The sequence below is a fragment of the Rhinoraja longicauda genome, chromosome 9 (genome assembly GCF_053455715.1).
Source record: "Rhinoraja longicauda isolate Sanriku21f chromosome 9, sRhiLon1.1, whole genome shotgun sequence".
Taxonomy (NCBI): Eukaryota; Metazoa; Chordata; class Chondrichthyes; order Rajiformes; family Arhynchobatidae; genus Rhinoraja; species Rhinoraja longicauda.
In genome coordinates, this window is record NC_135961.1 from 63,533,666 (window position 1) to 63,545,622 (window position 11,957).

Genomic DNA, 11,957 nt, shown 5'->3' on the forward strand with positions numbered 1-11,957 from the left:
AGATAGACTTAAACTTTACAATGTGAATAACTTTAAAAATATAACACCGATTTCAATGAAACTTCTTCCATTAGCACCAAAGGGACGACGGTGAGTAAGGTGGGCCTAAAATTGTCGCGCTATCGTGTACCGTTTTGGGTGTAGTTCAGGAACAAACAAACAAACAAACGAGAGTTTTAGTATATAGATAATAAATAGTGTATTATAATGATATTATATCAAATTTATATGCAACATAATGGATAATATTAATAATACATATATTGTATCGGTACACTGTGGATGGCTCGATTTTAATCTTGCATTGTCTTTGCGCTGACTGGTTAGCACGCTGCAAAAGCTTTTCACTGTACCTTGGTACACGTGACAATTAACTAAACTAAATCTAACTTTCTATATATCTTTATATAAAATATCTATATATACAGATTGGGAAATCTGCTAAAGTGACACATATAATGCCATAATATAATATAATATAATATAATATAATATAATATAATATAATATAATATAATATAATATAATATAATATATAATATGTAAATTATATATATCATTCTAATCTACAATTTATTGTAAATAATTTATTGTATATTGTTTATACACATTTATTTAATATATAAAACCATACAATAAATTGTATATTGTATATTGCACATTTATATATATATATATTTATATATATATATATATAATATGTGTGTGTATGTGTGTGTTTGTGAGTGTGCATGAGTGTGTGTATACAATAGAAAATAAATTCTATACAATAAATTCTCTTATAATGATATATCAAATTCATATATTATATTATGTTATGTTAGATTAGATTACATTAGATTAGGGCATTATATGGGTGTCACCTTGGCATATACTCTTTGTTTATATACACACTCACACATATATATATATATACATTTATTTAATATATAAAACCATACAATAAATTGTATATTTATATATATGTATATATGTGTGTGTGTGTGTGTGTGTGTGTGCGTGTGTGTGTGTGTACAATATACAATAAATTCTTTTATAATGATATATCAAATTCATATATTATGTTATGTTAGATTAGATTATGTTATATTAGATGAGGGCATTATATGGGTGTCACTTTGGCATATTTCTCAGTTCTGTCTGTTAACCAGTTTGTAACGGAGGTCAGGATTGAACCTGGGTCTCTGGCACCGTGAGGCAGCAGCTCCACCAGCTGTGCCACCAGTTTCCTCCCATGTCCCGAAGATTTGTTAAGTTAAGTATTGCGTATGTGAGTGGTTGAATGTGTGTGGAGGTGATGGGAATATGGGGAGAGAAGGTTGCAAGAAAAATTAGTGGGGGAATGGGATTGTGTTCTGAGCTGGGTCAAAACATCCTCTGAGATCACAAGGATAAATGGAACCTCCATCCGAACAGACCATGCCGACCATTGTTCACCCATTCACACTCAGTGCGAAGAAGGGTCTCGACCCAAAACGTCACCCATTCCTTCTCTCCAGAGATGCTGCCTGTCCCACTGAGTTACTCCAGCATTTTGTGTCTACCTTTGGTGTAAACCAGCAGTTCCTTTGAACACGTTAGTTCTATGTAATCCCACTCTCACATCCACTCCCTGCACATTAGAGGCAACTTACAGAGGCCAATTAGCCTACAAACCCACATGTCCTTGGGATGTAGGAGGAATCATTAGGCTTGTATACACTGGAATTTAAAAGGATGAGAGGAGATCTTATCGAAACATATAAGATTATTAAGGGGTTGGACACGTTAGAGGCAGGAAACATGTTCCCAATGTTGGGGGAGTCCAGAACAAGGGGCCACAGTTTAAGAATAAGGGGTAGGCCATTTAGAACTGAGATGAGGAAAAAAATATTCAGTCAGAGAGTTGTGAATTTGTGGAATTCTTTGTCTCAGAAGGCAGTGGAGGCCAATTCTCTGAATGCATTCAAGAGAGAGCTGGATAGAGCTCTTAAGGATAGCGGAGTCAGGGGGTATGGGGAGAAGGCAGGAACGGCGTACTGATTGAGAATGATCAGCCATGATCACATTGAATGGCGGTGCTGGCTCAAAGGGCTGAATGGCCTGCTCCTGCATCTATTGTCTATTGAATCCGCGAGCACCCGGAGGAAACAGGGAGAACGTGCAAACTCCACACGGACAACACCTGAGGTCAGGATCGAACCCACGGCTCTGGTGCTGTGAGGCAGCGGCTCTACCAGCTGTATGCCTTTGCCTAATTGCTGAGGAATTTTGTAAGCATTTTGTACGAGGGAGTTAGCGTGTTAGAAGACTATTAACTGGAATTGGCGCAACAAGATGAAAAATAGCGTTTGACCGCACTGGGCCTGTACTCGCTGGAGTTTAGAAAGATGAGGGGGGGGGTGTCTCGTTGAAACTAGCCGCATAGTGAAAGGCCTGGATAGAGTGGATGTGGAGAGGATGTTTCCACTAGTGGGAGAGTCCAGGACCAGAGGGCACAGCCTCAGAATTAAAGGACATACCTTTAGAAAGGAGATGAGGAGGAATTTCATTAGTCAGAGATTGGTGAATCTGTGGAATTCATTGCCACAGACGGCCGTGGAGGCCAAGTCAGTGGGTACTTTTCAGGCGGAGATTGACAGATTCTTGATTGGTACGGGTGTCAGGGGTTATGGGGGGGGGGGGGAAGGCAGGAGAATGGGGTTGAGAGGGAGCGAATGACCAGCCATGATTGAATGGCGGAGTAGATTTGTTGGGCTGAATGGCCTGATTCTGCTCCTAGAACTTCTGAACAGCATTTGACTGTCATAAGGAATAGGAGTAGAATTAGGCCATTCGGCCCATCAGGTCTACTCCGCCATTCAATCATGGCTGATCTATCTCTCACCGCTATGTTGATGCAAAAAGGAGTCAGTTATTGCTAAAATAAATATTCTAAAAAATCTTTTACCTTTTATATCTTTCAGCAATGGGTGGAGGGTTTGAAATCGATTGTCCACAACTTCAAAGCCAACAGCGTCTGCCCCATGACCTGCCTCAAAAAACAGTTAAGTTTCATCGTTATCAATTCCTTGCTTAAATTGTAAAATAATGACCACAGTAATTGCCAAGCATTGGATTTAATTTATTCATCGCGCACGCTTATTATATTTTGCTTGGAACCACTTCATCCAGTAATATGATTTTTAAATTAATTCTATGCTCACAGAGTACGTTGAATAAAGAAGAATTGGCTGAACTGAAAAAATGATTTGCAAAATTGGGTATTGCCAATATTAAATCTACGTCTGCATGATATTGCTTTGGGTTTCATTAAGACAATAAGCACTAGATTTAATACGAAAGCAGTAACAAGCTTGGCACGGCGGTAGAGTTGCTGCCTCAGGGCGCCAGAGACCCCGGGTTCCATCCCGACTACAGGTGCTGTCTGTACGGTGTTTGTACGTTCTCCCCGTGATCTGTGCGGGTTTTCTCCCGACCGAGATCTCCGGTTTCCTCCCACACTCCAAAGACGCACAGGTTCGTAGGCTAATTGGCTTCGGTAAAATTGTAAACTGTCCCTCGTTGGGTGGAGGATAGTGTTAGTGCGCTGCTCGGCACGGACCCGGTGGGCAGAAGGGCCTGTTTCCGCGCTGTACCTCTAAACTAAAGTAAGTCGTTTTGAAGAGCGTTTCTTGGAGGTATAAAAAAGTCACCAAGTGCTGGTGTAGCTCAGCGGGTCAGGCAGCCTCTCTGGAGCACATGGATAGGTGACGTTTCAGGTCTGAAGAAGGGTCCCGACCAGAAACGGCACCTACCACGGATAGGTGACATCTCAAGCCAAGCAGCAATAGACAATAGGTGCAGGGGTAGGCCATTCGGCCCTTTGAGGAAGCACCGCCATTCAATGTGATCATGGCTGATCATTCTCAATCAGTACCCCGTTCCTGCCTTCTCCCCATACCCCCTGACTCCGCTATCCGTAAGAGCTCTATCTAGCTCTCTCTTGAATGCATTCAGAGAATTGGCCTCCACTGCCTTCTGAGGCAGAGAATTCCACAGATTCACAACTCTCTGACTGAAAAAGCTTTTCCTCATCTCCATTCTAAATGGCTTACCCCTTATTCTTAAACTGTGGCCCCTGGTTCTGGACTCCCCCAACATTGGGAACATGTTTCTTGCCTCTCCCTTCTCTCCCCACATTCCCATCACCTCCACACACAGTTTCGGGTCGAGTCTGAAGAATAGTGAAAGGCCTGGATCGAATGAAAATGGAGAGGATGTTTTCACTAGTGGGAGAGTCCAGGACTAGAGGTCACAGCCACATAATTAAAGGACATTCTTTTAGGAAGGAGATGAGGAGGAATTTATTTTGTCGTAGGGTGGTGAATCTGTGGAATTCTTTGAAGGCTGTGGAGGCCAAGTCAGTGGATATATTTAAGGCAGAGATAGATAGATTCTTGATTAGTGCGGGTGTCAGAGGTTATGGGGAGAAGGCAGGAGAATGGGGTCAGGAGGGAGAGATAGATCAGCCATCTTTGAATGGCATAGACTTGATGGGCCGAATGGCCTAATTCTGCTCCTGTCACTCGTGGACCTATGAAGAAGGGTCTCGACCTGAAACGTCACCCATTCCTTCTCTCCTTCTCTCCAGAGATGCTGCCTGACCCGCTGAGTTACTCCAGCATTTTGTGTCTGTCCTGCTGTTTCCATCCTGCTTTCTTGCCTAGAGTTGATAAATAGTAACATGAATGATTTTTTTGTTTCTTTCAGCTGGATGAGATTATCGTTTCTGACTAATGTAAATGGAAAGATTCCAGTCAGGAGGTGAGAAATTCTATCCTACTTATGGCAATTAGGAAGCTTCCAGAAGGTGGCGCAGCGGTAGAGTTGCTGCCTCACAGCGCCAGAGACCCGGGTTCGATCCTGAGTACAAGTGCTGTCTGTACGGAGTTTGTACGTTCTCCCCGTGACCTGCGTGGGTTTTCTCCAGGTGCTCCGGTTTCCTCTCACACCCCAGAGATGCACATGTTTGTAGGTTAATTGGCTTGTTATAAATGTAGATTGTCCCTGGTGTGTGTGGGATAGTGTTAGTGTACGGGGATCGCTGGTCGGTGCGATGTTTCCCCACTGTATCTCTAAACTAAACTAATCTAAACTAAAGTGCTAGAAAATAACTGCAGATGCTGGTACAAATAGAAGGTATTTATTCACAAAATGCTGGAGTAACTCAGCAGGTCAGGCAGCATCTCAGGAGAGAAGGAATGGGTGACGTTTCGGGTCGAGACCCTTCTTCAGACTTATACGTTTCGGGTCGAGACCCTTCCTCAGACTGCGTACAAATGCAGTGGGATGCAGGTCCACCACAGATTTTCCGGCACCCTCGGTTCCAGAGTCTCTCCGGATTATCCGGTTTGCCGGACCAACAGAGGTCATGGCCTCCGAGAGGAGTCCAACGGTACCGGAACGTTCCGCCTAGGCCGCCGAGGGAGGAGGGGGGTGAGATATCGGCCCGCAAAGTCGGCCTCGGGATTCGGCTATGGGAACGGATCTGCCGGCTATTGAGGGCGTGCAGCGAAGGTTTACCAGGTTAATTCACGGAATGGCGGGACTGTCGTATGTTGACAGACTGGAGCGACTATGCTTGTATACACTGGAATTTAGAAGGATGAGAGGGGATCTTATCGAAACGTATAAGATTATTAAGGGGTTGGACACGTTAGAGGCAGGAAACATGTTCCCAATGTTGGGGGAGTCCAGAACCAGGGGCCACAGTTTAAGAATAAGGGGTAGGCCATTTAGAACGGAGATGAGGAAAAACTTTTTCAGTCAGAGAGTTGTAAATCTGTGGAATTCTCTGCCTCAGAAGGCAGTGGAGGCCAATTCTCTGAATGCATTCAAGAGAGAGCTAGATAGAGCTCTTAAGGATAGCGGAGTCAGGGGGTATGGGGAGAAGGCAGGAACGGGGTACTGATTGAGAATGATCAGCCACGATCACATTGAATGGTGGTGCTGGCTCGAAGGGCCGAATGGCCTCCTCCTGCACCTATTGTCTATTGGCTCCGGCCGGGCTGTAGTTCCAGAGCCCCACCAGCAGGGGGACGGATTCCATCCGTCGATCGGCCGCGGAAGTCCCGATGAGGTCGAGATTGGCCGCCTCGCCCGGCCTGGGGGACACATATTCGGGGGGACTTCCAGAGGGGGTGGATTTCAAGTGCGCTCTCGTAGTTTGGTCTGGATTAAATATCGTGCAGGAGTAAAGAGGTCCTTCTGCAGTTGTACAGCAGAAGAACTAGATTGGAATGAGGCCACGTTTAGAGTACAGTGTACAGTTTTGGTCACCGTGTTACAGGGAAGATGTTGTCAAGGGGGCAGAGAAGATTTACGAGGATATTGTCAGGCCTCGGGACGTTCGGCCCAACTTGCCCATACTGAGCAACGTGCCCCATCGTGTTCAGGTTTGCCCTGATTAGAGTCATAGAGTGAACAGGTGTGGAAACGGGCCCTTCGGCCCAACTTGCCCAAACCGCCCAACAGGTCCCAGCTACACTGGTCCCACCTTCCTGCGTTTGGCCCATATCTCTCCAAACCTGTCCTATCTAACTGTTTCTTAAACGTCGGGATAGAGGTGTACAAAATCATGAGGGGAATAGGGTAAACGCATAGTCTTTGTATATGCACATACTCCTTGAGCACCAAGGCACATTCCTTGTATATGCACATACTTGGCCAATAAACTTATTTATTCATTCATTCATTTTGCCCAGAGTAAGGGAGAACCAGAGAATACAGGTTTAAGGTAAGGAGGGAACGATTTAATAGGAACCCGAGGGGTAAATTTCTTACACAAAGGACGATGGGTGTGTAGAACGAGCTGCCGGAGGAGATAGTTGAGGGAGGAACTATCATAATGTTTAAGAGATATTTGCACAGGTACACGGATTGGATAGGTGTAAAGGCCATGAGTCAAGCATGAGCAAGTGGGACTAGTGTGGATGGGGCATGTTGGTCAGCATGTGCAAGTTGGGCCGAAGGGCCTGTTTCCACATTGTACGGTTCTGGGCACATGACTATTTTACCAAAGGCAAGTCCACAAACTCCAGTGTGCATCTGTGTAGGAAAGAAACTGAGAATGCTGGTTTGTGTCTCCCATCCAGAGATGCTGCCTAACCCGCTGAGTTACTCCAGCATTTTGTGTCAACCTTCCTCTTTTGGCTTCAATAACTTAGTTCTGCAAGTGTAAATTGGTGTGACAATCTGGATAAAATTAGATCAATCCAAACTAACATTTTACATGGAAACATTGAAAATAGGTGCAGGAGGAGGCCATTTGGCACTTCGAGCCAGCACCGCCATTCATTGTGATCGTGGCTGATCATCCACAATCAATAACCCGTGCCTGCCTTCTCCCCATATACCTTGATTCCGCTAGCCCCTACAGCTCTATCTAACTCTCTTTTAAATTCATCCAGTGAATTGGCCTCCACTGCCTTCTGTGGCAGAGAATTCCACAGATTCACAACTCTCTGGGCGAAAAAGTTTTTCTTCTCACCTCAGTTTTAAATGGCCTCCCCTTTATTCTTAGACTGTGACCCCTGGTTCTGGACTCTCCCCCCTACCCCCCCAAACATTGGGAACATGCTCCCCCCAAACATTTTGTGAACAAGTTACTCTTGAGAATCCAGAGTCGATGAGCCTTTGGTTGTCGTTTTGTTTTCCAGTATTACCAGGACTTTTGCGTCGGGCAAGACAGAAAAGGTGATATTTCAGGTACTGAAGGAGCTTGGTTTTCCCAGTGGCAAGGTAAGTTTTTTGGATCCTTGAATTTGTCTTCCGTCTTTTTAATTTTAATGAGATAGTATGAAAATAATTATTATTTATAGTGGCAAATAGTTCAGTTCTCTAATACGGTCCCGCTCTCAATCCTTTGACCAGCTTCCAAGGTATAGTCCACTCAATGCCCTTGCATTTTCTCAAACTTCATTGCTTCACTGACTGTCTCGTTTGAAATCTGTTACTGCGTGATGGGCAGTTTTTAGTTTAGTTTAGTTTGGAGACACAGCGCGGAAACAGGCCCTTTCGGCCCACCGGGTCCGCGCCGACCAGCGATCCCCGCACACTAACACTATCCTATCGGGACAACTTTTACATTTATACCCAAGCCAATTATCCTACGAACCAGTACGTCTTTGGAGTGTGGGAGGAAACCGAAGATCTCGGAGAAAACCCACGCAGGTCCCGGGGAGAACGTACAAACTCCGTACAGACAGCGCCTGTAGCCGGGATCGAACCCGGGCCTCCAGAGCAGCATTCACTGTAAGGCACCAACTCTACCACTGCCCCTATTACTTATGACCTTATGACCCAGCACCCTTGCCACTCATGTGGCACCTTAGGGATGATATCGCTTCCCTCATTTGCACCCCCTCGAAAGCATCTCGGAAGGTTTATGGAGGAAATTCCCACATTCACGGGCCTTGGTTGTTGAAGCCATCATCATCATGGGGCGGTCACGGTGCTGCAGCGGTAGAGTTGCTGCCTTACAGCGAATGCAGCGCCGGAGACCCGGGTTCGATCCCGACTACGGGCGCCGTCTGTACCGAGTTTGTACGTTCTCCCCGTGACCTGCGTGGGGTTTCTCCGAGATCTTCGGTTTCCTCCCACACTCCAAAGACGTACAGGCTTGTAGGTTAATTGGCTTGGTAAATGTAAAAATGGTCCCGAGTGGATGTAGGATAGTGTTAATGTGCGGGGATCGCTGGTCAGCGCGGACCCGGTGGGCCGAAAGAGCCTGTTTCCGCGCTGTATCTCTAAACTAAACTAAACTAAATATGCGGGGAGGCAGATACGATAGTGGCATTTAAGTTTAAGAGGCTTTTAGATAAGCAGATGGAAGTGCAGGGAATAGAGAAACATGGATCATGTGCAGGCAGATGAGATCAGTTTAACTTAGGACCACGTCAGGCGGTAACATTGTGGGATGAAGGGCCTGTTCCTGTGCTGTTCTGTTCTATGTTCTAAGCGCCTAAAAATTGATCTGAAGCATTTGGTCATTTGGCCAGCTATTGGACCATTTTCCCTCTGGACTCTTCCCAAAACCAAATGCCCCTGGAACTTCACGGATATGATCAAACCGAAGATAGACACATAAAGCTGGAGTAACTCAGCGGGTCAGGCAGCGCCTCGGGAGAGAAGGAATGGGTGGCGTTTCGGGTCGAGACCCTTCTTCAGACTCTAGCAGATGTGGCTGTGGTAGCGAGTCTGGGTCAAGATGTGGCCGTAGAGTAGGAGGGCAGGAGAAATCACAGAGGGGGAGCAGCAAGAGAGCATGTTGCTAAACTCTCGTCGAAGAGAGGAGGAGAACTTCTTCAAAGTGGACATACCTCAAAGCGAAATCGCAGTGGAGCAACCAGTAGTATAAGAAAATAACTGCAGATGCTGGTACAAATCGATTTATTCACAAAATGCTGGAGTAACTCAGCAGGTCAGGCAGCATCTCGGGAGAGAAGGAATGGGTGACGTTTCGGGTCGAGACCCTTCTTCAGACATGAATAATAATAATAATCCTTTATTCATCCCACAACGGGGAAATTTGCAGGGTTTACAGCAGCAAAGTGGACAGCAAAAATAAATAAGCATTCAATAAAAAATAAAATAATCTTTATTTACTGGTCTGCTGGGAGCAGTGCTGGTTGTGCAGTCTGACAGCAGCAGGAAGGAAGTACCTCCGATATCTCTCCTTCACACACTTGGGGCGAAGAAGTCTGTCACTGAGTGAAAGATATAGAATCATAGAGTGATACAGTGCGGAAATAGGCCCTTCGGCCCAACTTGCCAACACCAGCCAGCATGTCCCAGCTACACTAGTCCCTCCTGGTCCATGGTGCTCCAAACCTGTCCTAACCATGTACCTGTCTAACTGTTTCTTAAGCGTTGGGATAGTCCCAGCCTCAACGACATCCTCTGGCAGCAAAGAGGTCCTTCTGCAGTTGTACAGGGCCCTAGTGAGACCGCACCTGGAGTACTGTGTGCAGTTTTGGTCTCCAAATTTGAGGAAGGATATTCTTGCTATTGAGGGCGTGCAGCGTAGGTTTACTAGGTTAATTCCCGGAGTGGCGGGACTGTCGTATGTTGAAAGACTGGAGCGACTAGGCTTGTATACACTGGAATTTAGAAGGATGAGAGGAGATCTTATCGAAACGTATAAGATTATTAAGGGGTTGGACACGTTAGAGGCAGGAAACATGTTCCCAATGTTGGGGGAGTCCAGAACAAGGGGCCACAGTTTAAGAATAAGGGGTAGGCCATTTAGAACTGAGATGAGGAAAAACTTTTTTCAGTCAGAGAGTTGTGAATCTGTGGAATTCTCTGCCTCAGAAGGCAGTGGAGGTCAATTCTCTGAATGCATTCAAGAGAGAGCCAGATAGAGCTCTTAAGGATAACGGAGTCAGGGGGTATGGGGAGAAGGCAGGAACGGGGTACTGATTGAGAATGATCAGCCATGATCACATTGAATGGCGGTGCTGGCTCGAAGGGCCGAATGGCCTCTTCCTGCACCTATTGTCTATTGTCTATTGCTTGTTACATACACCCAACGCCCTTTGTGTGAAAACATTACCACTCAGATTCTTATTAATCTTTTCCCCATTCACCTTGAACCTATGTCCTCTGGTCCTCGATTCCCCTACTCTGGGCAAGGGACTCTGTGCGTCTACACGATCTAGTCATCTCACGATGGTGAACACCTCAATCAGATCACCCCTCATCCTCCTGCGCTCCAGGGAAAAGAGACCCAGCCTACTCAACCTCCCCCCAAGAGCTCTCCCTAGATGCATTAGCTATATTGCTCGCTGTGGGGAAGGTGATAACGGGTTATACAGACAAGGAAACTCACCAGGACGACAGTGAAACTAGTGCCATGATGAGGGAGGGGGAGGGACGGAGAGAGAGGGGAAGCAAGGGTTACTCGAAACTGTTCAAAATGCTTCAACGAGATTCAAATAATTAAAACAAAATAATTTTTAAAACCTAATTAAAAATTAAAACATTTATTTAAGAAAACCTTAAAGCAATAGAAATTAATTGGAAAAAAACTAAATACAATAATGGAATGGAATTTTTTTGCAGCTTTGCAATCAATATAGGCAGCCCTGTGAATGGGGTCACATTCCACACATGAGCCATTCCAGTAGGATGGGGAAGGGACTATTTGCCAAGAGCGTCCAACAGTGGCATGGTGGCGCAGCGGTAGAGTCGCTGCCTCACAGCGCCAGAGACCCGGGTTCGATCCTGAGCACGGGTGACCCCTGTGCGGCGTTTTGTACGTGCTCCCCGTGACCGTGTGGGCTTCCTCCGGGAGTCCCGGTTTCCTCCCGCACTCCCAAAGGCATGCAGTCCTGCCGGCCCCTCTTCCGGGCCTACGCCCGTGCCCTGCGTGTCCCTGGAGAGGGAACACGCGGTGTCCGCGGGGACTCTGGCGGCCTTCCGTGAGCGCTGGTCGCCGCGGGGGGGGTCGAATGTATTGTTGGCAGAGTTGGCGGGATTTTAATTTGATAGTTGTTTTATTTTGTAAACTGCCGATACAGGCGGCTTTTGTTTTAATCACATTTCACTTTGTATGTTTGTATGTTGTTTTTTTTGGAATAAAGTTTTTGTGATATTTAAAAAAAAGACGTGCAGTCCAGCAGTGGAGGGGAGCTCAGGTGGAGGGAAGCACCAGCTGAAGGCTTTTGATGGGGAAAACACAACGTTCTGGAGTAACTCAGCAGGTCAGGCAGCATCTTTGTAATTGAGGCAGTGCAGCGTAGGTTCACGAGATTGATCCCCGGGACTGTCCCGTGAGGAAAGATTGGAAGGACTAGGCTTGCATTCACTGGAGTTTAGAAGGGTGAGAGGGGATCTTCTCGAGACGTATAAAATTATAAAAGGACCGGACAAGCTAGATGCAGGAAAAATGTTCCCAATGTTGGGGGAGTCCAGAACCATGGGGGCCACAGTCT

At 46.0% G+C, this 11,957-nt stretch overlaps 1 protein-coding gene across 7 annotated transcripts in view; it reads left to right on the forward strand.

The window, feature by feature from the left end:
• The window catches only part of plcb4a (phospholipase C, beta 4a), a 420,446-nt gene that overhangs the window by 253,222 nt on the left and 155,267 nt on the right, over positions 1 to 11,957 (forward strand). For all 7 annotated transcript variants that reach the window (XM_078405629.1, XM_078405622.1, XM_078405625.1 and 4 more), the window contains 3 exons: positions 2,946 to 3,025; positions 4,732 to 4,785; positions 7,680 to 7,761. In XM_078405629.1, the coding sequence (XP_078261755.1) occupies positions 2,946 to 3,025; positions 4,732 to 4,785; positions 7,680 to 7,761 (216 nt within the window). The remainder of the gene's footprint in view (positions 1 to 2,945; positions 3,026 to 4,731; positions 4,786 to 7,679; positions 7,762 to 11,957) is intronic.